The sequence below is a fragment of the Lontra canadensis genome, unplaced genomic scaffold (assembly GCF_010015895.1).
Source record: "Lontra canadensis isolate GAN:19392208 unplaced genomic scaffold, GSC_riverotter_1.0 scaffold51, whole genome shotgun sequence".
NCBI lineage: Eukaryota > Metazoa > Chordata > Mammalia > Carnivora > Mustelidae > Lontra > Lontra canadensis.
The window spans coordinates 13,214,088-13,241,874 of NW_022631045.1; the positions used below are offsets into that span (position 1 = coordinate 13,214,088).

The following is a 27,787-nucleotide window of genomic DNA, read 5'->3' on the forward strand; positions in this document are numbered from 1 at the left end:
CCCGCTTTCTTCCAGTAACCCCGACTAGCAGACAGCAAGCCTGCTAAGAGGGGAGAGAAATGATCTCATTCCTCCGCCAGGCACATGATCCGCCTTCTTTCTCTCACACACAGCTCTAGCTGAAGGAAAAGTTGGAAAAAAAGACAGGGTGAGAAAGAAGGGGTGGGGAGTCTGGTTTGCTGTAAAGAATTAGCAGTGGTACCTAGAAGAGGGGCAAGACCCCAGCCCCTGCCAGGCCCCCAGCATTCAGAAACCAGGCTCAGATGACCCAAGAGAAAGCCGGGTAGATGGGGACAGGAGCAGCAGAAGGGACATCCTGACGTACTGGAGTCCCCTCCACCTGCGTCCATGAACTTCATCTCCAGAGACTTGGTGTACAAGGGTTGGGAGGTGGGGGGGGGACTGGCTGTAGCAGCTCTCCATTAAGCCCTGGGCTCCTTAGGGAAGAAAGGTGGATGATGTTTTCAAGTTCTTACTAATGAATGTGTCCACCTCTCTTGGTGGGCTGGAGGCCAGTGATTCTGTAACAGTGCTTGGCTAGCCAGACCAGGTCAGAAGCCGGACCCGCCATCTGCCTGGGTCTGAGTCTGCTGTGCCCAGGACCATGGCCTGGAGTGCAGGGAGCTGAGGGGCTCGAGCCAGATGGGGTTGCCGCCTGAAATGAACCTAACAGGCTCTAGGTGTGTGTAGGGGGCTGCTTCTCCTCCAAGGTCCTATAGCCTGGAGGGGGCTCAGCGTGGACTCATCGTGCCTTCCCTGGCTAGTAAAGCATTTGTGGCCCATAAACTACAGTCTGTTTCTGGAGTGACAGCCAGATGTTCGGCGGATGGACATCAGGCCGACCACCAGATGTTGCTGGAGCGTAGCCCTTGCAGCGGCATGCAGGGGTGCAGCCATCCCCCACGCTGAGCTGCCCTCCTCATGGATGTTCACACCCTCCAGCTTGGCATGTGGGCCCCCAAGGGCTCCCACACAGAGAAGCACATCCAAGAAGGAAGGCTCTCTTGAGAGTGCCAGGGGCTCGCAGAGCATGTCGGCAGCCTGGCTGGGTTTCCCTGGGCACCTGAAGTTGGTCTCCGCCAGTGTTTACTCCGGAGTCAACAGTAGGCTCCAGAAGGATACCCAGTGCAGGATGTGGTTATTCATTTAGAGCTGGAAATAATGATTCCAGTCATAATAAACACTGAACAGAATCCGCTCCGTTTTCAACCAGGGCAAGGGCACCTGCTTCCCAGTTTCTGGCCATCTTGGGTATAATTAGGCAGCTAAGTGGCATATTCTATGGGCCAAGGAAGCAAGGCAAGCTCCCGGCGGGGAGCCCAGGCTGCGGGCCCCTTCTCTTCTTCCAAAAACAAAACAAAAAGCTGCCACTCTACCAAACAACCGTTTGGGTCCTCTCTCCAACAGTGCTACCACCTACCAGGGTTCATGGTCTTGGGTGGGTTCGTTCTTGCTTACAGCTGAGCTAAAGGACTTTGAAGGGAAGTACACAGGGGAGGTAACAAGAATCATGAGCTGGATCATTTTCCCTTGTCCCTGCTCTAGCAGGGAAATCACTTACTAAGAGCATTAAAAAAAAAAAAAAAATCCCACCACTTGAAAAGGGCTGGCAAAGTGTGGATAACTCTTCGAAATGCTTTGTGTATATATCTGACATCCCTACGAGGCAGGTTCTCTAATTATTCCCATTTTACAATGGGGACACTGAGGCGCAGAGATGTTAAGCAACATTCCCAAACTCACACAGCTGGTAAGTGGTAGGGCCAGGATTGAAAGGTGGCTCTACCCGGCTCCAGGGTCCTGAATGTTTTGATGCCCCAACATCGAGCAGCATGTATCTTGCTCAGGCACTTGTCCAGCATTCAGCCATGTAGTCTCAGGCTACTGGATCTCCCTGAATTTGTTTCTTCATCTGTGGAGTAGGGCCTGGAAGAGCTGACTTAGTATGGGATTGTTGCCAGGAACAGAAGTAACGTGTAACATATATGAGGCCTAGCATGTGTTTGATGGTTAATAATTGTTAGTAGCGACATTACTGTGAGTCTCGTGGTCCTATTGGTGCTCTAATAGTTTACTGAATCTTCACCAAGAAAACTTTGGAGGTAGGTAGGACTGCTGTCACTAAGCCTGTTTCATAGTGGGTGAGGCTAAGTTACCAAGATACTGAGCAGTAGAGTCAGGACAAGAACCCACATCTCTGGACTCTGCCCCTTGCACTCCGCATACCCTGACTCGCTGTAACCTTGCTGAACTATGGGTCACACCTGCCTGTTGCCAGACACAAGACACAGTTGCCTCCCAGAAGCCTGGGGCAGGGAATTCAACTCTTGTTGTCTTCCCATCCCCTTCTGCCCCCGGGATTAGCTGGGGGCAGTCAGGTCCTACCCATGCTTTCCTGGGAATGGTTGAAAACACTTAATGCCTCTTGGGCCAAGTAAGGTCCTAGTGAGGGTGAATCACAACATCACGTGTGCCTTCAGCTTTTCTTTATTATCTAGGTAAAATAGAAGCAATTTTCTGTTCATCCCCAAATGCAGATGCATAGCCGTACCCACATCTCCACTTCCTGTCCACTCCCCTCACCAAGCCTCTGAGAATATCCCAAAAGTCTTTGAGGCAGAAGGTGTTTCCATCCCCACAGAGAGACGCCTAGAGGAGCCTTCTGGGTCCTGAAGGCAACTGGCTGAGGAAGCTGGGTGTCTGGCTGTGTTCTGCTTTGCTTCCCTATCTTTCCCAGCTCTGCCCTTCCTGTGATTTTTACATTTTCCCCCTCCATCTTACTCTCAGAAAAGCCCTGGGGAATACCGCTTTTGTTCTATTGCTTCACATAATTCCCAGGGCTGGGAATTAAAATTATTTCCTTTCACAACCCCTGGCCGGATGCCTTTCACATCCCGGCTGTGTTACAGGGTGATTTATAAACTGCGGGGTCTGGGGCTCTTTCCTCCGCCTCCTCTTCCCCCTGCCCTCCCACCATCATTTAAAACAAGACATTGCACACGAGGCGCTCAGAGGTCAGGATGTCCTCTGAAGTTGGCCACTGGGGCTTTTGCTCAGAGGCGAAGATTCAGTGGAACCATAGTGATGAGAGCATGAAAGCCACTCACCCCTGGTAGAAGAAAACAGAAAAGAGGCTCCACAGCCGGACTTATCATCTGTGGGAACAAACAGGACTCAGTCTCAACGTTGGGGGTGGGGGGTTGGCTTTGAACTGAGAATTGTAAAAGCACATTTTCCAAACTTGTCAGGATTGTGTTTCATTTCTAGACTTTTATTCTCAAAGGGACCATGAGGAAGAGACGCAGCTTAAGAAGTTTTGAACTGAAAAATGAAAAAAAGTTACTTTTCTTTGTCTCCGTAAAACCGAGTAGGGGAGAAGTGAAGCCGGGGGTTCGTTTTTCCTGCATCACAACAGAGCACAGAAAGCAGATGGCAGAGCATCGTTAGGAAAGTGAGGTGTCTGTGTCCGCTCTGAAGACGGTTGTCTGTCAGCAGCCTCCACAGAATCCTGCCCTGTCACTGAACTCCCTTCAGGGGTCAGTTCCTCAGAAGCTGAAACGAGACAATGAGGTGAGCCAGTCAGTCAAGCTTCAGACTCATCTCGGTGGTCAGGGGGTTTCTGTCCCAGCCAGACCCCAGCAAACAGTGTGGCCACCCTGGGCTGCTTCTCCTACCTTTGGAGCAGGAAATCATCTTTGGAAGAAGAAGTCCATACAGACCTCAGCCTCGTCGGCATCGTATTTCTTTTGTCCCACATTGTGTCATCTTTTTGGTCACAGACCAGCTCTCTACTTGGACATAACTCACAGAACAGCCCCAAGCCTCCAGACTTTGCTGGTCCTATGACTGTCTTTGAGGTCCAAGCATCAGAATCACACAGGCCAAGGGTCACACCCAGCCTGGCCACAGTCCACGCTTAACCCCTTTGGGCCTCATTTGTCCTCATCTGAAAAGTGGGGAGATGATGATTACACCTACCTCCCCAGGTTGTGGTAATAAGCAAAGCAGATGATTTACAGAAAGTGATAAACATAATGATAACACAGAGTACAAACTCAAGATGCTGGTTCTTATTCTAAGTTTGGAAGGGAGCCCAGAGAGAAGGTCCTGGAAAAGAACTACCTCGGGGACTGAGCCACACAAGGAAGGAGGGAGGGAGGGAGCAGGACTCAGAGAAAAAAAGGAAAGAAGAAGGCTGTTGGAAGATGGTCTCCACTTCATCCTGCTTGCCCTGTGGTTTCACTTGGAAAGGTTAGCATCTAAGATTTTCAAGTCATGTATCATTCCCGCTTCTTTTTCTTTCTTTCTTTCTTTTTTACACTGATCATTGTTCCAGAGACATTTGAGTTCAGAGAGGTTCACATAATAGATTTGTGGCTCTAGTGCTCTAGAAATCAGGAAACATAGGAGGAGCTTCTCACGTCAGCCGTATGTTCCCAGATTAATGAATGATGTCTTTCACCAGAAGGGGTCCTTAGCACTTCAGACTTCTAGAAACCGGATCAGTGATTCACCTTGTTTTCAGATCCTAAAAGCTATGGTTAGTTTTCAGCACAAATAATTTGCTAAGGTACTAGTCCCTAAGGAACATGTGGGAAAATTGCGGCTGCTGGGCCTGTCCCCAGTCTCTCCCATCCCTCTAGTGCAGGATGAGCTGAGAATTTGGGAAAGGAGCCTGGAGCACACAAGGAGGGAGATCATGGGCCACCTAGAACCAGCTCACTGGGCCAACTCTGAGTGATGAGTCATATGGAGTATGCCACTCATGCATACGTTAGGGCTACTCTGACAAGGAATCAGGGTTCAGAAGACCCTAAAATGTGGCATTTTTATAGAGTCTGGCCAAAGGGGTGTTCCTTCAGTGGAGATGTCACTGGCTACATATTCATTTGAACTCTGTAGTATGTCCTCCCCCTCCTCCCCCTGAATTGCAAAATACTGAATCATGGTTAGCAATATTTTATGCTCTCCGGAAACTGTTAATTATATGGGTGCTTTTGTTTTTTTGTTAATTCTCTATGAGTTTTATTATTCCCAAACCATTTATCCCTTTCACTTTGAATCAAAGTTTATTGTGATAATGGCTTTTCTTTGAAAAATAAGCACTATTACCATTTTTAAAGGAACACAATTTTTCCAAAATGGAAATATGCAAGATTAGAGACAAGGACAGTGTGTTTGAAAAGTTTGCAATTGGTTTCATTGTGGTGTCATGGCAAATAGAGGGGACAAGTGTTGATTACAGGTAGAAATGTAACTATTTCTGTTGAGAAGACATGGCTGCCCCTGCTCTGTCACTGCCCATCAGCACTAAAAGGGGCAACTGAACTCTCCCCATCTAACGTCCCTCCATGCCTCAGTTTCTCCAGTTGTAAAAGGATTACTGCACCATACATCTGCCTTCCACTGAACTCCTAGAGTTGTTATGAGAACCTATAAGAGAACACCTCCACGAGATAGTATTGTGAGTGCCGAAATGTGGTTTGTGTCTTTGGAATTGTACAAAAAGTGGGGGTCACCCAAACAAAAATACAAACCAAACAAGAAAGGGTTGGAGTTACTAAAACAAGGGATTCCAACAAAGGAAACCTTTTTCTTTAGTTATCCACAGGCAGGCTCTGTGTATGATGTGCCCCTGCTTCCAGAAATCACCACAATTATTTTGTGGTGAAGACGACTCATCTGTTTTCTGGCTTTACCTCTCACAAAGAATTTTGGAAGTAAACTCAACACTAGGAAAGAATATCTCACAGACCCTTTAACCTCCCTGTTATTCAACACTTTCTCACGTTTTCCTTCCTCCTAATTTCTTTTCTCAAAAAGTTTTCAACTTACTCCCTCCCACCCCCCACCCCCACCCCTTCGTGTCTCTTGCTCCCACAGCATATCTTTCTTTCTTCTAACCAGGCCTTTTTTTTTTTTTTACTTCCTCACTTGTGTCTTAATTGTGGTCCTCTTTCTCTTCCATTTCTACCCATGTTTCCCTTGCACTTTTATTAAACTCTCTTCTTTCCCTTTTCTGTCCTTGAGGAAAAAGTCCCTGATGGACAAGGAGAAAAATAATGGCCAGCTAGCCCGGTGTTGGGAGAACAGCAACAGCATTATTGAAAGCTAACTGACCAAACATGACCTTGTCAATTTGAGCCAATGCCACCTGATGATTCAAACAAGACTTGATCAGTATGGAATTGCAAGACTCTCCTGGAATTTCTACACATATATATATTTGACATTTTACCCCAATCAATTCCACACTCCAGATGGTGGAAGAATTTCCTTGTTTGCTGGAGATGAATTCTCACTCATCATCTTTTACTCTTAGAAGACCATGGCTCACAACCCCCAAGGACAGCCTATTAGTACCACCATCTTGCTACAGTTAAAGCTCATTATTGGGCATACTTATAAAATGTGGTGTCATCATTAATTAAGTTTTCTGATTGAGAATTCCAGTGTACATCTTCTATATAAACACTAAAACTCAGGTTGAAATCGATTAGTCTGTCTCCGAAAATTCAGAGGCAACTTTAAGATTCACAGAACATCAGAGACATCCCAGATGTATTACAAATTTTCAGAAGTGCAAAATAATTGGAGTTTCCACTTGATGCGATGCAAAATGTGACTTGAGATGTGCAGCAAACAGCATGAGTCACGTGGGAAAAAACTGTACCACATTGGGCACATCGTGTCTTATTTTCCCTCTTCTGTTTTGAAATGTGTTTAAATGTTCAAAGGAAAGAAATTCATGACCTCCCAAATTACAAAACAGTGTATGTGTGACAATCCCAATCACACATGCACCATGGGACCCCCACATACATAAGTTTGGCAGATAGGCCCCCAAAATTTGCTATTAGTCTCTCCAGGTGATGGAATTATGGGTGATTTTGCTTTCTTCTTTGGATTTATCTGCACTTTTTGGTTTTAAGATAATAATAATTCAGTATTCCTTCTATAATATAAATGAACAAATAATCTTCAGTTGAGCAAACCAGCACAACCCAAGAAAGAATTAAAAGCAGCACAGAAACCCACTTCAATAGCTATTAAAAGTGAATTAAGTTGTGGTAGAAGTCATCTTCCCCTGTTTGGAAAACAACCATTGCTTAGGCAGTGTTGTCAAATATGAAATTGGGGGATGTCATAGTTCAGCGGTGAGAACAAAGAGGAGTTTGGGGGAAAGGTTGCTGCCTTGGGAAATACACGAGTACTTTGGGTCACTGGCTGGTCATTACAGACAGGACTCTATGAGTCATAAAGGTCATGACATGGGGTTATAAGAAGGAATTCTTACATTTGTGATGGCAATAATTCCTGGTCTGCCTTCTTCATCTGTATCTAACCTCCCAGATAGAGTAAGATGTGGGAAACTAAGTCTTGGTTTCAGTACTGATTTTCCATTATTGGGGTGAGGTCTTTGGCTTGAACCTTAAGTCTGACTCTCTGTTGGGTCTTCTCAGTCATCCTCAAGACTTCACCCAATTTGGATGCTTCCCACATGGGTCCTGCCATCGGGGGTCCCTTCCCACCTGTGCCTCTCACCCTGCACCCTTTCCGGCCTTTACTCGGAATGGTTTTCATGTGTGCAGAAACAGTTTATCTCCTCTGACTTGGTTCCATCTGGATTTATTTTCCAATGAATCCACCTGCTCTGGGGGGAAGGTCAGGCTCACCACACAGTACTGTTTGTAGGTGTGAACAGAAAAAGGGGCCACGAATTCTAGAAGTGATCTTTTTGAGGGGAAACTCCACCAGTGAGAGAATTTTAACCTTGTTATACAAATGGTGCAAAGGGGTCCCCAGATTTGGTGAGAGTGGTTGCCATTCTAGAATCACCCTCCCCTTTTTCTCCTATTTCCATCCATGGGCAAAAGGGGCCATGATCTGGAGGAACCAAATCTCCAGCTTCCAGAAGCCCCTGCATTCTCCAGAGATCAGAGCAGAGGCCACCCCCTTGATCTGCCTGTTCCTGCCATCACATATTTGTTAAGCGAGTGAATTCCCAACATTAGGGTCCCTAATTGACAAAGCAGTTGGCACATGGGTCATGACTTCCATACCTCACAGCTTCCAGATAATACACAACATCTCATACATTCCTCAAAAGACTGGGTAAAGCGGGCATTCTGCTTTCAGGTTGAGAAAGTGAAGCAAAGAGGACTTGCCCAAAGTGACACAGTTGGTTACTGGGCAGCAAGCCGTGGACATGGGCCCAGGAATTCTGATTTCAAGCTAATTCTCATTCCATCATGATGGTGGTCCCCTAGCCTGGCAGCTCATCAAAATGCCCTTTGGAGATGGTTAACTAATAGACCAAAGTTGACAGACTCTCTCTGAGCCTTCTGAGTCACTTCTGGGGAGAGGCCCAGCCATCTGAGTCTGACAACTTGCCACCCATTGCCCTCCCATGCCGACCAACTCCTGAGGCCACATCCCCGTCGATGATATCAAGCCCAACAACAAAGGGCTTTAGAAGCCCTCCCTGCCGCTGACAGTGTCCTTCCATTAGTAAACTCCTCATTTGCCCAGAGTTGGTTCATATGTCCCAGGATCTTCCTTCTACTTTCTTCTAGAAAGACTGAGGTTAAAAACAGCTGTGCCTCAGGGATAAAAGGCACTGCATAGGACTATCGTCAATGGTACTGTAATAACACAGCCTGGTGACAGACGGGCTACACAGGGGGTGAGCACAGCGTAATGTATACACTTGTCCAATCACTGTGGTGTACCCCTGAAGCTGTACCCCTGAAGTCAACTCTACTTCCATATTAATAAATAAATACAAAGACCAGCCCTCTAGCAAAAACAAACAAAACAACTCTGCCATTCGTCAGCCCCCAGTAGAAAAGGTTGGGAAGATCTGACTGCCAAGCTTACCAAGGCCTTAGCAAGACCTGCAGCTGAAAGGCCTGGGGGCCAGGAATACAGGCCCAGCCTCCTTACGCTGCCTGGCTCCCAACCAGCTGGGCCCCAGCTCCCCAGACATGCCTGGGAAAGGCACTTGTATTGTCAAAAGGCTGCAAATCGAGGGACAGGGACCTGCCAATTAAGTGGCTGCAAACTCAGGCAAGACTCACTCACCAGGGGGCTTGCTGGGGGTGGGGAAGTTCTTCCCATTAGGATTTGAGGGACTCGGCAAAGCCCGCAGCAGGTAGACCACTGAACTCCGACTCCCACTACTAACACGCTCCAGAGGAACAATTAGGAGCGGGTGTAAGAAGTCCTCCAAAACCGACCTAGCCTGCCATGAGCCTGGCAAGGGGACCCCCCCTGGACTGATTTATAAGAAGGGGTCACCTCCAGAGAGGAGCCTAGGCCACGTGCTTGAATGCTGCACGCAGGTCAGCCTGGAACCCGTTATTCTAATTGTCGGGAGAATCAGTTAGGAGACAAGTTGAAGCAAGTTGAAATTTGAAAAACACATTAACAGGGGTCTGACGAGATGCCAGAAGAGCCTGCCAGCAGGGACAGCTGGAAGGCCAATTTTTGAGTCAATACTGAAATGTGGTCGCTCAAATATCTGAGTCAACACACACTGATTTCTCTTCAGCTCAATACTCCCAGTTAATTGCCCCGGGGAGTCTCCCCCACTGACACATCTAACACCCAATTCCACAGTGGAATCAAAGAAAAGCATGGCATTGAAGTGCAAATGAGGTCCTGGGTGCAGCCAGCAGGCTTGGGTCCTGCTGGGGGGTTTCCTATCACCAGGGCAGACACTTCCTGCAGAGATGCAGTGAGCCCCCCCCTTTGCAAGAGGGCCGAGGGAAGTGGTGAGCATCGCATCACAGCTGGCCCTCAGAGAGGGGTCTCTGGGGTTCGCGTCTAGCCTCTGCAGCTCCCCGTGCTGCTAAGGCCGAAATATATGTTTCAGGAGTGGTGGTCCCCATGGGGAGCGGGAGGCGGGGGGATGCCTGCTTCCCGCATCTGGGAACCAAGTCAGAGGGAAATGCGTGCCCCCGGAAAGGGATCCTAAGGTTGGCAAATTTGTGAGGCTAATGGCCAATGTGATCGATGAGGTGAGCCTAAAGTGTCCTCCCGAATGCTTAGAGGTTGGGCAGCAGGCAGATCTCGGAAGCAGCAGGAGCCAGCAGCCTAATCTTCGGGGTCCTGACAGGTTTTGGCTACTCATGGAAGCACTGTCCCATAACGGGACCCACATAGGGGCCAGGTGGGATGGCCCCAAGGCTGGAGGTAAGAATGGGGGCTCCTGCAGTGACCGTCTAACAGCCCTCCCCTCCATCAGAGCTAAGCATGACATCGTGAGATGCAACTCAAAACCTACAAGAACTGAGATCTAAATCACAAGGACAAGGCAGGCCCTAGGAACAGGTGACATGAATCCTTCAAGGTGAGATTCTAGGTCTGCTGCCAATCATCATAGATAAGGAAGAAGCCTGTGCCATGGTAAAATGAAACTCAAAATTCCCTGGGGAAGCTGTGAAAAGCCATTTCTGATTTGGTAGGTCTGAGTTTGGGTAGCCTGAGTGTAGTCCAATGGCCCGGCTGGCTTTGTCCTCCTTTCCAAGCCTCTGGCTCACACCACAGTTTATCACTGACCCTCAGGGTATGAGTTGGTCCTCACTAACAGGCCTATGGATCACACACAACAACCAGAAAGCTGCTCAGCTGGGGCCCGGAGGATCCCAGAGTAACATGGCGGAGCCGCTATGAAGCCTGGGGGTCCATACACAGCAGCCTACCACCAGGGGGGAACTGAAGTCCTTCTGGCCCATTGCTCACATGGACATGGGCTGCCTGAGACAAACAAGCATGAAGATCTAGTCCTACTTCTTTCATTTACTTCGTCTGAATGATACCACCTTTTTGAACTTCAGGTTTCTTACCTCTGTTACAGGGATAGTCAAGGGACAGTTGTATCAAGTGAGATAAAGTGGGTAAAATGCCCAGCACTAACTAGTTGCCCAACAAATGCCTCTTTTCTACCCATCCAGTTTTCACCCCCAAACTGAAGTGGCTTCAGTTTCTTCTTCTGTGGTTGTTGATATTGGTTTATGTCCAGGGAAGCAGCAGCTGCAGGAGCTACTAAATCAGGAACCTGCCTGAGAAACTTCTTCTTTTTAGGCAAGAAGCCCAGCCCTGCTCAGACCTGTTGGTTTCTTCTGTGGAGGGATCCCCATGTAGCACAAGTCTGAAAAATGAGTTTGTTCATCTTCTTGGAGCACGAAGAGTTCTTAGACCTCCTATCCTGAGCTGGTGATGGAGCAGTCATTTCAGAATGCAAGTGCCAGAGACCTTCTCCTGGGGAACGTTCCCATGGAGTCCCAGCAGCTCCTTACCTTGCCTCTTACTTACTCTCAGACTTTCTGTATGTGGCTAGGAATGTTCAAGACCACTCTGACTTCCTCCCCTACCAATCCCTTCCCCTTCGACCCCTCTTTAGACACATGGCCTTCTTAGTCTTCTTTGAACTTGCTAAGCTCATGTTTGCCTTCAGCCCATGGAGCTATCTGGAAGCTCCCATGATAGCTGCATGACTGGCTCTGGTCTTTCTTGCACACTTCAGCTCAAATGCTTTGGTCCCAGAGAAGCCCTCACTGGCCGTCTTCTCCACCACTCAGTTCTTTATTTTCTTGCTAACATTTGTCACTATCTAAAGTGATCTTATTTTCCTACATGTTGTTTATCTTCCATACTAAAATGCAGGCCACATGAGGCAGGGACTCAGGTCTTCAGTTCAGCGAGCACTGACAGATCCCAGCCTAGGGCCTGGCCTCCACTCTCTTGTCTCCCTGGAGCCTCAGCAGTTTTCTAAGAGATGCTGTTAAATGAACCTATGAATTATAATCCCATATGTAAGATGAACATTACAATCTCATGCTGTAATAACAGACTATAATAACATCAAAGAGCGAACATCACTCAGAACCATACAACTGTAGGAAGGGAGGCAATGGGGTGGGGAGGGCAATGCCTCCCAGTAATGGCGGGAAGTCTGCTTAGAGCTTCTCATGCTCCAAAGTCCAAGATTCCCTGGGAGCCCCGATCAGAGTAAGAGACATTTTACCCTGTCTCCTCTCAGAAATGAATGGAAGGGTGCTGATCATTCCCTCGACTTCAGATTCTGGGACTGAACTGGAAAGAAGTCTTCAGGCATCGGGACAGCATCCAATGCCAAGGCCAAGGTCTCAGGCAAAACTCAAAAGATACAGTCTATAATGTCTCAAAATATAACCATAATGTCTCAAAAGATACTATCTAATAAAAATAACCAGCTCTTTAACAGACAGATGCTGCTGCCTTGCCTCAAAAGCTTAATCCCCTCTGGATCCTCTTGCATGAGGTTTCCAGAAAGCAGGAGGGTGGAAGTGGCTGCACAAAGCCAGAGAGGACAAGTTGGGGGGGGGGGGGGGGGGGGGTGTCCCTACAGCAGTTCCTTCTGCAGACCCATCCCTGGTCCTTCATCACAGCTCTGTGTCCCCATCCTCCAAACCCGGGGGAGTCAGTGCTGCAAACGGCTCTTGAGGAAGCTGAGTGGCTCACTGGGGCAGTTAAGAATAGGCATAGGTGGAAGGAAAACTCCCATTCTTACCATCTTCAGGGACAACCAGAGAACAGAGTCATAGGGCCTACACTTTGTCACTGCTCTGAGGTTGCTCTGACTCACCCTGTAATGGAACAGCACAGAAATCTCTGGCACTCCTTGTTCACAGGCGGCGTGCAACTGAGAGCACGGTGTCCAGACAAGCCTTGTTTCATGGGTACCGAGAGACCAGTATGCACTAACCATTTCTTTGTAGGGGGGCATAGAGAACCCTTCCAGAAGGAGGGCCCCCCCGCACACTTGGGGTGGGGAGCTGGGTGGGTTGTGTTCAAGATGCAATGAGAAACCATCAGATCATCCTGCCTCAGGACCCCAAACTCCATCTGTCCCCATTTGGCTCTGAGCCACACCTCTGAGCCCAACGGTTCCCCCTCCATGCACCACAGCACTGCAGGTATATGGAAGGCTCTGCGTACTCACCGTCTGCCTTGTCGCTCATCAGGGGCAGCGGCTCACTATCCTCGTACCGCATGATGGCAACAGTCTTGCTGTCTTGACCTCCTGGACAACTTGCGTCTGCAAACAGGCATGCGGGGAAGGACAGTGAGAATGGCTAGCCGGCTTCACGAGCTGCAGAGGTGGGGGACCTTTCTTTGATGCCTCTGAACATCAGTCTCCCCTTGGGTATTTCCTCGGGTGCCCGATGTATGAAGGACCAAGGATAGTGGTTCAAGCTGCTGGGGGGACGCAGGACACTTAACATGCCTAATGCCTTCACCAGCTAGAAAATGAAGGAGCAAATGCGCCTGCTTTTGAGAACAAAGGGGAGAAAGGAGAATGGTTTGAGGAAGAGCACTCCAGGGTGCCGTCCCTTCTTCTGTCACTTCCTGGGTGTCCCCTCATGCCAGGAGGGTGAGGAGCGCGGGCTGATGAGAACCCAGGAGGGTCACTGTTGAGGCCTTCTCACCCTGTCCCCCTGCCGTCTACCCATGGATGAGTGCTGGCTGCACTTCCAATCTGCTCACACTCATTTTCTTGGTCTTCCTCCCACACCTCCCCCAAATCACCCGAAGAAGCCAGTGTGTGTCTCTTACAGAAGATCCTCGGAGGAAAGAAGCCAGTATGGGAAGAACAGTAGCGTGCATATTAGTGTTTCTGCATCCCCGTCCTCCATTCCTGGCTTTGAGAGACTCAGTCTTGCTGTGTGGGACAAAGTCCCTTGGTCCCTGGAAGTAAATGGTGTTCCCATTCTTGGGGCCCCAGCACCACACTGCAGTGGGGATGGGAGGGAAAGGCAGTGTCTTCCCCAGGGCCAGACAGCTGAGGCTTATCGCAGGAGACCCTCGCCTGATGCGGAAAGGGGCAAGGGAAGCCAAGAGAAACATGGAAAGAAAAGAAAAGAGGCCAAGATCTTTCCAGGTTCTGCACACAGGGTTGTGCCCTTTCTCTGCACAGAGATTCCTGGCCAAGAAGTTCAGGCTGGGGGCTGACATCAGCCCAGAGGAGCAGGTGACTTTCCTTTATCATAAGCCATACACGGAGTGTTACCTACCCAAAGTGGGCCTTTTCCCAGCTTGCACGGAGAAGCTGGTTAGGGTCCACAAGGGGCTACCTATCCCCTTCCTTCACCTTCTGAGTAGAATTCTGCCCTGTCCTGGTGTGAAAGCCTCCGGCTCTGTCTCCTCTCTCCCACAATCAGGTGGTATAACACCTCTCCCCATTTACATTGTCCAGTTCTGACAACAAAAAAATTGCTCATCCCTTCCTATCCGTCCTCCCTGTGGAGAGGGAGAAGGTGATGTCATAGGCGAGGCATCTTGAGCCTAGAAATTCAGAGGCCAAACACTCTGTTAAGAGTGGTTTGTGGTCTTTAGTAGCCAAAGTTATTTCTAATTTTTAATTTACATCTTTCTATCTCAGTGTCTTTAGCACTAAAATGTGGCCAAAACCCATCGCAGCCAACGGGGATATTAACATGTGCCAAAAACGCTATGAAAACAAGTCTAAAAGTTCTTCCAATACCCATCTCTTTACTGGTATAGCCTCACTTTTTGAACTAGTAACCATGATTCATGTGTCCCAAAGAGACATCCTGCGTGTTTTAGCAACGAGAAAACTCTGGATTTCGAGATTTTCTTTTGCAGGCCCCTGGATCAGCTCGAGATTAGCTCCTGTCTAAAGGAATCCATTCCCTCCTCCAGTTTGCTTCGGAGGCTCAGGAAGGTTTGCCTTGTGCTACTGGGTCTCCCCCTGGGGTCAGCACCTCCCTGCGCTAACCAGGGCAGATGGTAAGGAGTCCCGGCCACTAGGGGTGGAGGGCAGCTAATGGGGACCTCCTCATCAGATTCCAGCTGCTGCTGTGTGTGAGTCCAGTGAGCCTAGTGGTGATCCCCGGGCTGGCTTAGTGCTCCGTTGTTTTAACCTAAACTCCCTCTCCTGTCATTCCAGGAGCTGGGTGAGTCACAGATCTCGTCCTTCTTCCCAGCTTTAGAAGCCAGCAGCAAATGAGGAAGGTTGTGAGGAAAGCCCATTCGAGGCTGGGGAACAGGGAGAGATTCTAACATTGTCCCCCAGCTGCAGGAGAGGCTAATGGGAAGAGCCCCTTTCTGGGGCAGGAGAGAAGCTGGAAAACAAACGCAGGAGGGACCCTCTAGGCTGGGCCCATCAGCCCAGCTCAAGGAACATCAGACTAGCCAGGATGCAAGGGTTCATCCTGGTTGCTCTGATCCTTGGGATGTCGAGGGATAATACCCTTGCTGGGCCTGCATACTTAAGGGCCACACTGAACACATCCCAAGTTGTTAGTGGAAAAAATATCCAACACCGAGAGGTGGCTTTTCCTTTATGCTCACCCTTCTGATCAGGCAGGCTTTGAGGTCTGCCCATGATCTCGTCCTCTGAGGCGTGCAGGTTCTGGATCAGAAAGTACGTGGTCATTTTCCCTTTACCTTTCACTTCAATTTCACCCCTCTCGATTATTTCAAAGCCTTGATTTTCCAGAGCGCTGCACAGAGGGGGTAAAATATGCACCAGTTACCAAAGATCGGAGGTCTGCAACTTGAGAGTTGGCTACAATGGAGAGGGTGATGCAGGAGAAGTCTGGACCATGGGGCACACAATGGATTGTGGGAGGGGAGGGTGACCGCAGGACATTGGCCAGGCTGGTTAAGTGGGGCAGGGAGGCAGCTGGGGAGAGGAGGGAACCTAAAGTGACAGAGTGAGAGCACAGGGGACCCACCCAAATCCTGTGACTCTACCCCACCTTTCCTCCCTCCAACACACTGCTCATACCCACAGCTGCATGTCCTCTCTGGCCACGAGTGCACCAGCCCTGCATGGTTCTGAAACAGGTGGCTCCTTGGAAATCAGCTCTCTCTTTTCCAGCCTCCCCAAGAACCCCATTACCCCATGTGGTCATCATGCTCATCCTCACCCCCCAAGCTTTCTCCATGGCTTCTGGCTGCCAAGGAACTGAAGGTAGGAGTAGAGGGAGGGGACCATGAAAAGAGACAGAGCTATGGGATAACTGGAAAATGTTTGCTTGTTCATTGATTTACTCGTCGCTGCCGGGTATCGGAGAGAAACCACAGAACAGTGGTACCAGCCATGTATCAAATTCACGGTCAGGTGGGTGCCTCAGCTCTCGGCACTCACTGACCTCCCCTTGCCCTTGACCAGTTCCATGGAGATTTCAGACTCTCACCATGCTCCTCTAGTTCCCCCACTTGGCACCCACTCTCCTCATTCTGAGGTTTCTGACTCTGCCTCCTTCTTTGTGACCTTTGTGATTCTTCTCTAAAATTGCAGCCACTTATAGGCAAGACCCCACAGCTTCTCACCCCCCCTGGCCACACTCCCCTTTTCCCCAGTCTCTGAGGCTGAGATGTCTTGTGCAAGAGTGCCTGATCTCTGCTCCCTTCCCACCACGTCGAGGTCTGGCCACATCAGCCACCTCTCCCCTTCTCTTCAGTTCCCACCATTTGCATCCTCCCCTCAACCTACTAGCCAGCTAAGGTCTCTTCCATCCTAAACAGAAGGAAAAAACCTTCCCACTTTATTAGTTCCTGCTTTAATCCCATACACTTTGCCAATCCCTGCTTTAGATCAGAAGCTCCTTGGGAGCCAAGGTGTCGTACAGGAGAGGCTCAGGAGTATTTACTCTCTGACACAGCGTCTTCTGTAAGCCAGGGCGGCATGGAAGAAGAGCCATGGCTTTCCTTTACTACCTGCATCCCAAGGCGGCTAGGCACTGTGTGTGTTCTGGAATTAGGGAAAGTCAAAGGAAGGCATGAATGCACAAAGGGCTACCTGTAGGCAGTGGGGCTGAGGTGCACTTTGTCGGGGAGCCCGTGACTTTCCATCCTAGAAGCTGTGTTCACAGTGTCACCAAACAAGCAGTACCGTGGCATCTTGTCTCCCACCACCCCTGCCAAGACTGGTCCCGTGTGGATGCCCACTCTGATCTGCACAGAGAAAACCTCACTGAAACAAGACCATCGAATACTCCTGCTTTTCTTTTTAAACTAAGGTATAATTTATATAAAACAAACAAACAAAAAAGATCTCAAGTTGTTAGCTCCGGGAGTTTTGACAAGAGCATAGGGCCCTGCAGCCACCACCGAAAATCAAACACAGCCTACTTTCATGACCTCGCAAGATTATCTTGTGCCCCTTTCCAGTGAAGCTCCAGCCCTCCTTGCAGGGGTGACCACTCTCTTCTTTCTTTTCCTAAAGGTGAATTTGCCTGTTCCTACAAGAAAAGGAGCCTGTCCTACACCGAGTACCTCCACCTCATGCAGAGTATGACCTCATGTATACTGAAGGCTATATGAGTGAAATAATAGATCTCGAAGAGCCCTAATTTAAAAATTATTGAAACGGAGGCACAAAATGTTTCAAGTCCTTTTCCCTACTTCCTTAAATAAACCGACATGGTATGTTGTTTCTGGTGGAGAGTCAATGATGTGCCTAACCAGGTCCCTCTTCTCATCTTAAACTTGATAACATCTTTTCCTGTTTTCTTCTTGGTAAATCCACCAAGAGAGTTTCCAGGAATGCATTGTTTAATTTCATTCTTATTGGTGTAGCATTACAGTCATCTCCATAGCTATCTCACACACATACGCACGCACGCACACACACACACACACGCACACACATACACACAGATACAGCCTATACACACACTCTATTTACACAGCAGTATATTTTCAATAATTCAGTGGCTTTATTTACAGCCCTTTAACCAAAACTCGGATCTCTTATCTGACCTTCTTATCTCATTCCCTCATTCCTTCCCACCTTGATTTTTTACTGGGGCTTTTTTTCCACAGATGTATCTGTGTGTTTACATGGACCGAGTACTGTGGTTGTGTCCTTCCTGCAACCACCTAAAGTCAGCTTTTGTTCAGAAGGCTACAGTGGGCACGACCACCAGAACGTGCAGCATTTCCCAATGTCGGACTCATCGTGAGGGTGAGTGGGATGCGGCTTCAGAATCTCCTACGGAGGGGCTGTAATTGAGAAAAAGTGTATTCTATCTTATAGTTGTCTTTATTTACTCTGAGTTGGCTGGGTAGCTTATCTTGAAGATCTGACTGCCAGAAAGAGAGAAGGGATTACATTTTAAACCCCAGAAACACTGCTCTGAAACATCTCAGGGCCGCTAGGATCTGCTGAGCAGACAGAAGAGGATGCTTACTTTTCATCTCCAAAATTATCCATCTTCTAGAGTGTGAACAAACTTCCATGCTTGGGAGAGTAGGTTCCTGGGAGAGAGGTGAGCAGATGTCTCGCTCAGGGCCACGTGGCAAGAGGAAAGCCATTCTAAATATCTCAGGGCACCCTGGTGTCTCAGCCTACTGCTTCCCCCTTCAGCCTGACTCCTGACCCTTCGAGAAGGCATGTTGAATACACAGTTTCCTTTGGGGTGGGAAGGCTATTCAGCAAACCTGAAACACTTGTGGAACTGAATGCTTAAATCAAAAACCTGGAATTAGGAAAAAAACAAAAACAAAACAAACAAACAAACAAACAAAACCAGCTATCAAGATGGATTGAACCCTGCAGAGTAAATGGAGAGTTGAGCTCAACACTGCAGACAAAGAAGCTTGCGGTCAATCACATGAAAGTCCCAAGCTCCAAGGCCTTCTCTGAAGTTGAAGAGAAGCTGGGATGATGATAACCTTACTATTATCTCAATGACTTAGGACATGTGCAAGAGAAGACAAGAGGTGGGAGAAATTACCCATTTTAACTACTGTAACATACCCAGTAACCATCTGAACAGACAAGCAGAATTCTACTTTTTTGTGCATGAAATGCTTGGTATTCAGCAAAATACTCAGTTTCTCTCTACCTGGATGGGTTCACCGGTAATAGGATTCATGACTTCTTTTGCAGAAATTCTCATTCCCAAGGCAAAGTTAGCCACTCTTTGAGCATGGCTTCCAATGGGCACCGGTACGCCCCCCACCACCATGTAGGCATCGCCTATGGTTTCCACCTGGAAGGGGAAAAGAAGCATTCAATGCATCTCCTTAATGCATTAAACATATGATTAAATATTTGTGTCATTTTCCATGCATTGACAGAAGGACTGCATTAAAGCTGGTAGTTGTTTGCCAGGAGGATGAGGAGCATGAGGGAAGGGGTGAGAAGAAAAATGGTTCCACAAACAACCATGAGAGAGCCCAAAGCCCTTTCTGCTTCTGGCAGAAACAAGTTCCAGAAGATGAAGCTCCTGGGTTTGTGTATGACTATGTATTAGACATACGTTATTTAGATTGGACTTTTTGCTGAATTCAAGGGGTAGAATTATTCCCTGGGAAAACAGGGTGCCCTTCAAAGATGCTTTAGTGCTGAGAATTATAAAAGGATTTCTGCAAAGACTAAAATTCCTAAAATAGCTCCAATCCCCTTTTAGCTCTACCTGCTGACCTCACTCCCATCCACACCAAACCGCAGACCAGGGAGGGTCCGGAAAGCTGAGTCCAGAGCCCCTGCCCTTTCTGGGGGTAGCACACCCCCACGGTTCACAGACACTTACTTTGTAGACCTCGTGGACACTGGTTAGTCTGTCAAACTTGGAGTACATGGAATTCAGCATCTTCACTATCTGGATAGGTTGGCAGGCAGCACAGATGTTAGTAAATGTCACCACATCACTGAAAAGAATCGTGCATGTTTTAAACTCCCCTGCAACATAAACCAGGTGTCAGTGACAGCCCAGGATATGGAATAATAATCCTATGAATTCTAGGTGCATGTGTCCTTTGGGAACCAAATCTGACTGTGCCTTGGGGAGAAGGAGCCGGATGCCATTCAGCCAGCAGACCTCCCCCGAGTGCCCACTACGAGCCAGTCCTCATGCAGGGAGAATCACGTAACATGAAACAGACAGGACCTCGGCCCTTGAGGAGCTCACAGTCCAGTGGAGGAGACATACGTGTCATCGAACACCCTGTAAGGTGTGATGAGAGGCATGGGAGGGCAGAAACGGGTTGAGCAGGCCCTGGCTTACAGAGAAGCCCTTGGCAAGTGGGCTGAGGCAGAGACCCAGGGGCAGGGCGGAGTACTGCCCACCACCACAGCAGAGACTGGTCACCATGAGGTGGTGAGTTCTGCTCTCCGCGTATGGCGAGAAGGCTACCATATCCTCAGCACGTGGTCCCAACTTGTGAGGCTGCTTCCAGTCCTGCTAATTTCCATAGAGCAGCTAGACAACCTGCTTAAGTCAGACCCCCAACTCCTCTGCCTTACATCCATGACTTCTATCACACTGAGACTAAAACAGAAAATGTTTACCGTGGCCAGTGAGGGGCCCCCTCTGTCCCCACCACCTCTCCGGCTTCACGTCTCCACACGCTCTCTCTGGTTTACTCCACTCCAGCCACACTGGCCTCCTTGGGGTTTTTCAAGTGCCTCCTGAATGGGGTCCTGGCACTGGTTGCTTTCTCTCCCTGACCCCTCTTTTCACAAATATCCAAGGGGCTCTGTCTCACATCTCACATGTAAGCACCTTATGAGAACTTCCTTTACCACTCTATTTAAAATAACCGTCCCGAGACCCTGTCCTCTTAGCCTCATTGCTGCCCCCAAGCCCAAATGCCTTACATATGGGATTATATGGGATTGTTTATTTGCTCATTGCCTGTCTTCCTCACTGGACTATAAACTCCATAAGATGAGAGACCATTTTGGTCTCTGCTATATTCCCAGTCCCTAGAGCAGGGCCTGGCACATAGTAGATGCTCAGTAAATATTTGTTAGATAACTGAATGTATGACTCCTTGAACACAGCTGGGTATTGTCTGTATTATTTATACCTTTGGTAATAATCTCATGTTCATGTAACTTTCTCTTCCCTTTGGCTTCTGGCCTACCGTTCTTCTTCAGATTCTCCCTTCCTTTCTGATCTTGCTTTATATATGCCAATGACTTTTCTTCCTTCTCAAATAACAGGTGTTCCCTAAGCTTCAATGCCTAACCCTCTTCCCTTCTCACCTCATGGCACCAGATGACCTTATTTATAACTCATACCGCCCGTGATTAACCACCACCCACATTCCCAACAACTTCTAGATTGATAGCTTACCCTGGAAATTTCCATTGAGTTCTCCCTACAATTCCTAACTACTTACTGGTCATGCTACATGGAGTATCCCATAGACATTTTAAACTCAGCTGCTCTAAATCCGACCTTACCATCCTCCCCTCAAACCTGTTCTTCTTTCCGGTTCGGCCTTAAAATAAATGTACCATGTGTCTCTATGCTAGAAACTTCACACTCAACCCTGACCCCTCCTCCCTCTTCCTTTCTCCTTTCTTCTCAGTCATGAAAATCCTGCTGATTCCCTTCCCATATGTGGGGTCTTAATTCAGGCATTAACCATCGCTCACCTGCACTGGGACAGGCTGTCTGTCTCCCTCTTGGGCATTCACTACCCTGCGGCCAGAATCCTATTCATCAAACTATCATGAAACTTTCCTTCTAAGAAAAAGAAACCTCAGGGAATCCTCCCCTGAGCCTCGCCTTAAGTGTCCAGCCCCACCTGGCACCGCTCTGCTATGTCCCCCCCACATTCTAGGGACAGTCCCCTGCGGACGGTGTTCATGCTGCCCCACCTTTGCTCCTGTCATCCCATTCTCCTGCAATGCCTCATCCTTCTTCTTTTTTTTCTGGAATAGAATATCAAGGTTTAACTCAAGTGTCAGACACTTCATGTAAAGCCTCATAGCCCCTGACCCTGTGTCTTTCTCTCTGACTTCTACTTATTATTAACTTCCCTAGCATCTGTATTTCCATACCTTTGCGACACAAAGCATCAATTCTGGAGTTAGATGACTTCTAATTGATTTTCAGCTTGTTTACTCATAAACTGGGGTGAACATAAATTTACAAAGCTATTTGGGATAATAACACCTCCCTCACAGAAACGTTCAGAAAATTAAATGAAATGGCCTGTATGAAAATGTCTATTCCAGATCCTGGAGCAATCAGGACTATTAACCCATACGAGTTTCCTTTTCTTTGGTTACCCTGTCCCCCATGAATAGATCCTGCGTATAGCTGCCAAACCCTCAAGACCATGAACTTCTTTGGGTCGAGACGGGGCAGCACCCTGAAATTCAGTAGCTTTTCCACAGATGTCTGGGGGCGAACACACACCCATGCCAGATGGAAAGGGAGTTCAGAGTAAACACGCCATTCTCTCCTCCATAAATGGCTTGCTCTCCCAGACTGGTCCTTCGAGGCACCCAATGACTTATGTAAGGTGCAGGTAGGTGTGTTATTCCCAGTCCGAGCACAGAACTCTATTCACGATCCCCAACAGACAGGCCAGGGTCAGGCCACACTTTCAGGTCTTAGAGAGTGTGATATAGGTGGGCATAGTTGACGAGCATTTTTATTTAATCCATATTTCACAACTGTGTTCTTTCCATTATTCTTATTGTTGGGAGAAGCAAACTGAGGCCACATGGCTTATGTAACCAGCCCAAGGTCATGTCACGAACGAGGGACAGAGCCCAGTCCAGCCCTAGATCTGTGCGTGTTCAGAGCCTGCGCCCTGACCACGGGGACACACCACCTCCCGCGCAGAGGTCGCCCACAGGGAAGAGAAACTCTACCTGCGGCAACCTTCTTGCCCTCCTTCAGCTGGTTGGCCACGTGTTCTGGCAGCATGGCATAAAGCAGGGTCTCTGTTTTCTTCTTTTCTATGGCCAAGTGCTTAGAGAGGATCCGCAGCTCCTCCTTCTTCCTCTCCAGCTGGTTGGACAGCTCAATCTCCGCCAGTCGCTGTTGGTTCAGGAGGATGAGGTCCCTGGTGGTGTCATGGGGGGCAATGTCGGAGAGGTGCATGCCGCATTCCTCCAGCTCCTGCAGGCTGCGAAGCTTCGGGGAGCACATGTATATCATGCAGCCCACAGCCTCCATCCAGATCATCTGGCCTGCCCGTCACCGAGAAAAACACGACAACAGAGCACATCACCGACAGGGGACACAGCTCACCAGATCGCCACCCACACAATATGCCCTTTCATCCCCTGCACAATCTCATGCCTTCCCTGTCAGCCTCATTTCTTGAGGGCTCTATCCATACTTCCTGTCTCCACTTACTCTTCTTCCCTGTCTCACGGGTGCCCTTTTTTACTCAGAGGTGGCCCCATCCCTGCTTCCAAGCCACTTACTCCAACACAAGTCTGTCTCCCTCACCTCCTGAGCCCCCCTGCTATTGGGTAGTGTCATGCAGAAACCCCCTCCCTGAAACCTCACTTCCAGAGACTTCCCTGACACTGCTTTGTCTCTGAGATTCCCCCGACTTCTTTCAATTTTCCCTTTAGGGTCTTTTTTTGCTCATCCTTCAATGCTGGTGTTCCCCAGGGTTCTGTCTTGGTATTCTCTTAGGATCCCACAGTGGCACCCTACATCACGCCGACGAGAAATCTGAATTCCCAGAGAAACCCTGCTTCCTGGACTCAAGTGCATATTTCTTTAAAAAGAGATACGTTTATTATTTCACCATAAAAAGAGTACGCATGCATTGCAGAAAATGAAAGAAGTCAAAGAAAACAACAAAAGTCGCCCATAATCACACCACTCAGGTAATTACCAAAAACGGGTTTTCTGCCATCTTCTTTTTGTAATCTGTATTTTGCATTTTAAATTTATAATAGATATATATCCTTCCATAGCATAAATACAGATATGCATCATACTTTTTTTTGCTGGCTGCATTGATTATACCATGTTTTATTCAAGCAACTAGCTAGCACTGATTATGTTATGTCCCTTTTATCAGTCTATAAACAGCATGGCAATGGCCAAGTCTAAGGTAAGTCATTGTGTATAATCATGCCTATTGTGTTAAGGATGTAATCTTAGAAATTGAATTACTAAGACAAATAATATGCTCACTTTTAATGTTTTTGGATGCATATTGCTAAAATGCCCTCTAAAATGATCGCAACAATTTATACTCCCAATGGCAGTGAATTTTTTTAAATTACTCACCTGTATTTACACATGGTTACAGCTGAACTCACCTTCAGTCCTCTCTGCAGATCTGCTTATTTACTTGCCCCTCACCCCTGCTATGAGCCGGGCACACTATTCTAGGTATTAAGGAGTCAGCAGTGTCTCAAACTGGCCAAGTCCCTGACCCCAAGGAGTTCACAGCATATCTTTTCAGCTAGTTACCCAAGTTACCTAGTTTTATCACTCAGTTACCCAAGCAAGAAAGCTAATCATTAGACTCAGTGTTCTCTCTCTTTTGCAACCTCTACATCCAATCGCCAACTTCTACCTTAATTCTTTCCTGAATCTGTTCCTCATGTACCACCCCGGCACCACCGCTTGGGTCCTGTGGGGCTTTAAAGCTTCTCACCAACTCTCCCATGGCAGCCTCCCGCTTTCTATGCAACTTTTTGAAAAAAATGAAAACTCTGCCTTGTGCCTGTCTGAGCAATGGCCCAGATAGCAGAGAGCGATGGGGGAAGGGGTGAGTTCCTTACCTCGGAGTTTGAGTGCGGGCTGACTTTTCCATGCCTCAGGCATCCTTTCTCTTCGTGCCTTCAGGACAAATTGACTGTTGATAAATTTGCAGATGCTGAAAATGTTGAAGGTAATTTGGGGATGAATGATGGAGAAATACTCATCTAATCGAATCTTCTGGGTTTGGAGTCCCGGGACATACTTCTGAATATTCACTCCAGCTTGCTTGACCCTTAGCTATCCACAGAGGACAGATGTGAGACCAGGAAACAGAAAGCAACCTGCACCATGCACTTCCCCTTGGAAATTCCACTCTGTATGCTCTGTGACTCACTAAGGAGGAGAAGGGGTCACTAATGGAATAGATACCGTAGAAGTAATAAATATTATTTTAAAAATCAAATCTGCAGCTAATCTCTGAAAGAGAAAAGTATAGTATAGGGTGCTCAAAAGCATATTTCTTACTAACAAGAAGCAGATGTTCAAAGTCTCAACTGGGTTAACAGTTCTTCTCTAATTCTGTGGGATTTCTCTGTTTCTGTCTCTTTCCGTCTCTCCTTGTCTTTGACTCTTCTGCCTTCCCTCCCTTTAGAATCCATTAATAAAGAAACTAGCAAATTCTGTAGCTTAGATCTGACACCCGGGCCCCAGGTGAAGGAGTCCATCACAGATGTGAGGAGATATCTTCCACTGCTGCCTCCAGGGGACACACAGAAGGAAGAAGCAAAATGAGTCTCCTGTACATAAAATGTCCAATGTCTACATAATCTGCCCATAATACTTAACATCACTAACCCCGGGCTGTCTGTTAGGCTACAGAAATTGACTTAACACTGTAGAATAACTATCATTAAGTTTTCTGTGATTCTTAAAAAGAATCACTATCATTAAATTTTCTGTGATTCTTAAGAAGAAAAAGGAGTTTTCAAATACATCAGAATTTAAAACATTAATAGTAGCAATAATAACATCCTCATAGCACCTGGGGAAATGCCAAAGCATATTGCTTTATCATGCCCTAGTTGTTTCTTATAGGAGTGTTTGATTTCCTCAGTTAGATCGATTCTTTGCAAGCAGAGAAGACCCTCAAATGAGTAAATTTCATAGAACCCTTATCCAGCAGTCCACTGGAGGTGATGATTCCAACAGGTCTCTGATGATTTTAACAGATCAAATAAATATCAAAGAAAATCGCAACTACCTGAAGGCATTTTAACTGGTATTTTTGACCAAATTTATTTTGCCTCATTGCCCTTTAAATGAGCTTGTAATCAATTCAGTTGACATAACTTTAGCCAAGGAAATTGACAACAACCAAACATCTTCCATTAATGGTCATCCTTACAGCTCCCACAAAACTGTGGCATGAGTTGGCACAGACTTCTCCCCTGCTTTCAAGCTGTAGAAAGAGAAGCTTGGTGGGATTGAGCCTTCCACAATGGCCACAAGGACGGCAAGGACCCTGATCTAAAATTTCACCCTGTCATTACTGTGTTCTTTCATCTCTCGGTGTTGTGAACTTTGGTGTCATGTCTTTTTTCTCTAATGACAAACTTTCCCCCATGCACTCCCTAGTCTAGTCTCCTTGGTGCTGTCCCCAACCCATATGTATGGAGAAGATCCTGCACTCTGGTTTCTGGAGGACGCCAAAATGAAAAAGAAGTCAATGGTCCGTCACACCAGGCTAAATCCTAGGCTCCCAAACCCTGGGGACTCCTCAGGGACTTGAAAGTCCCCATCAGCCGTGAAAGACTATACAACATATTCCCTTCCCAGCTTATTCCTAATCTAAGCGACAGAGGGAAGGGGCCTCTTACTGATTCATCAAACACAATGTGGAAAGGAAAAGCATTGCAGAACGTCTTCTGTTCAATCCAGAGCTGCTCAGGATAAACTGGCACGAAGGTATTCACGAGATGCCCTGGGTGTAGAAAAAGAGAGTCCTGCTCACAGGCAGCTCACGCCACCAACCTGGCACAGAGCAGAGCTCGCTCGGGAAAGCGTCTTAAACGTTCATGGGCAAAGAGCAGTCCCCACTCTCTATCACAGGCTCCCTTAGCGTCTCCAGATGGCCACAGCAATTCTTCCAAATTAAAACAAACAGAAAACTTGCTACGGGGTTGAGAAGTACCCCCCTACCCCCTGCCAAGTTTCTGCCTGACGCTGAAGAGTTTCTGGGCCAATTGAGTATGTCTCGCCATGCAAACAGAGCCGGCATTGAAACGGTGACAGCCAGACAATGAGCTAGCAGAGCAGAGCGTGTGTGCCCGGCCCAGCGTCAGGGACATTTGCCATGGAGCTTTTTAGACTGACAGTTTTGGGTGGCACATGAAAATTTAACCAACAGCCCTATTTGGCAGGGGGTAGAGATTCGAAATGGAGCCTTTTTGATATGAAAATCTCCCAGACAAAGGATGTCAATTGCGTGTTTGACTCGCTTGCCATGGCTTGAGGGACTCAGAATGCAGCCTTTTGAGCCCTGCAGACCTCCTCCCAGATGCATGTCACCAGGACCTATGGGGCAAGATGGGGAGGGCTCTAGCTCCGGGCTCCCAGTGGGGCGGGGCTCCCATTCTGGCTTAGTCATTAGTGCTGATCATGGGATGGGCTCAGTGTCAACAAGGGCACCTTCAGAGCCTGACGCCTTCATTTTGCATGCAGAAGATGGAGGACCTTGTTCAGGGCCATACAGCGCCTCAGGGACAGCCAGAAATCTGCTTTCTTGGCTCCTGATCCAGTGTGCTTTGCACTATTGGACACCATGGTTATTAACTGCAGACTTCTAGATCAGAAGTGCATCCCAGTCCCGAAGGCCCGAGAAGCTATAGAAAATGCATTATTTTTGAGAATATGTCAGTGCTCATCCTCCTTCCTTTCAACACAGTCTCCATCTAGGACTGATTCCCATCCTCTCTCCAGTGGCTTTCCCTGATTATCGGGGAGACTGTGTCTCTGCGTCACCCAGCACAAAAGGGACAAAGGAAGGCAAGCTAGAGTCTGATGTCTCAAAGTTAAAAATCCTGCCTCCAAATCCAAGCTCTGCAGAAATCAGTGACATCATAATCATGGAAGACTTGACCCATTTGTGTGCATCAAGCCATTACTCTGCTCCAAGAGTCACAGTCAGGAAAACAGCCCACTCACCTTTTCCAAACATGACTATGCTTCTCACAATTTCCCAGTGTGATTTCTTCACAGGACAGACAGAGACACTCAAATATTTCTCTTTCATCCTAAGGAAAGCCGCCTCCATGGCCTGTAGGTGACAAAAAGAGAAGCACATG

At 47.8% G+C, this 27,787-nt stretch overlaps 1 protein-coding gene across 1 annotated transcript in view; it reads right to left on the reverse strand.

Moving 5' to 3' along the window:
* Positions 1 to 3,256: 3,256 nt before the first annotated feature.
* The window catches only part of LOC116877287 (guanylate cyclase soluble subunit beta-2-like), a 43,101-nt gene continuing 18,570 nt past the window's right edge, over positions 3,257 to 27,787 (reverse strand). Inside the window, exons 5-14 of the mRNA XM_032873903.1 lie at positions 27,648 to 27,759; positions 26,321 to 26,424; positions 24,524 to 24,740; positions 22,640 to 22,960; positions 19,557 to 19,705; positions 18,867 to 19,013; positions 16,817 to 16,971; positions 15,361 to 15,512; positions 12,989 to 13,084; positions 3,257 to 3,552 (exon numbers count right to left, since the gene is read on the reverse strand). Of these exons, the coding sequence (XP_032729794.1) occupies positions 3,407 to 3,552; positions 12,989 to 13,084; positions 15,361 to 15,512; positions 16,817 to 16,971; positions 18,867 to 19,013; positions 19,557 to 19,705; positions 22,640 to 22,960; positions 24,524 to 24,740; positions 26,321 to 26,424; positions 27,648 to 27,759 (1,599 nt within the window). The 3' untranslated portion in view covers positions 3,257 to 3,406. The remainder of the gene's footprint in view (positions 3,553 to 12,988; positions 13,085 to 15,360; positions 15,513 to 16,816; positions 16,972 to 18,866; positions 19,014 to 19,556; positions 19,706 to 22,639; positions 22,961 to 24,523; positions 24,741 to 26,320; positions 26,425 to 27,647; positions 27,760 to 27,787) is intronic.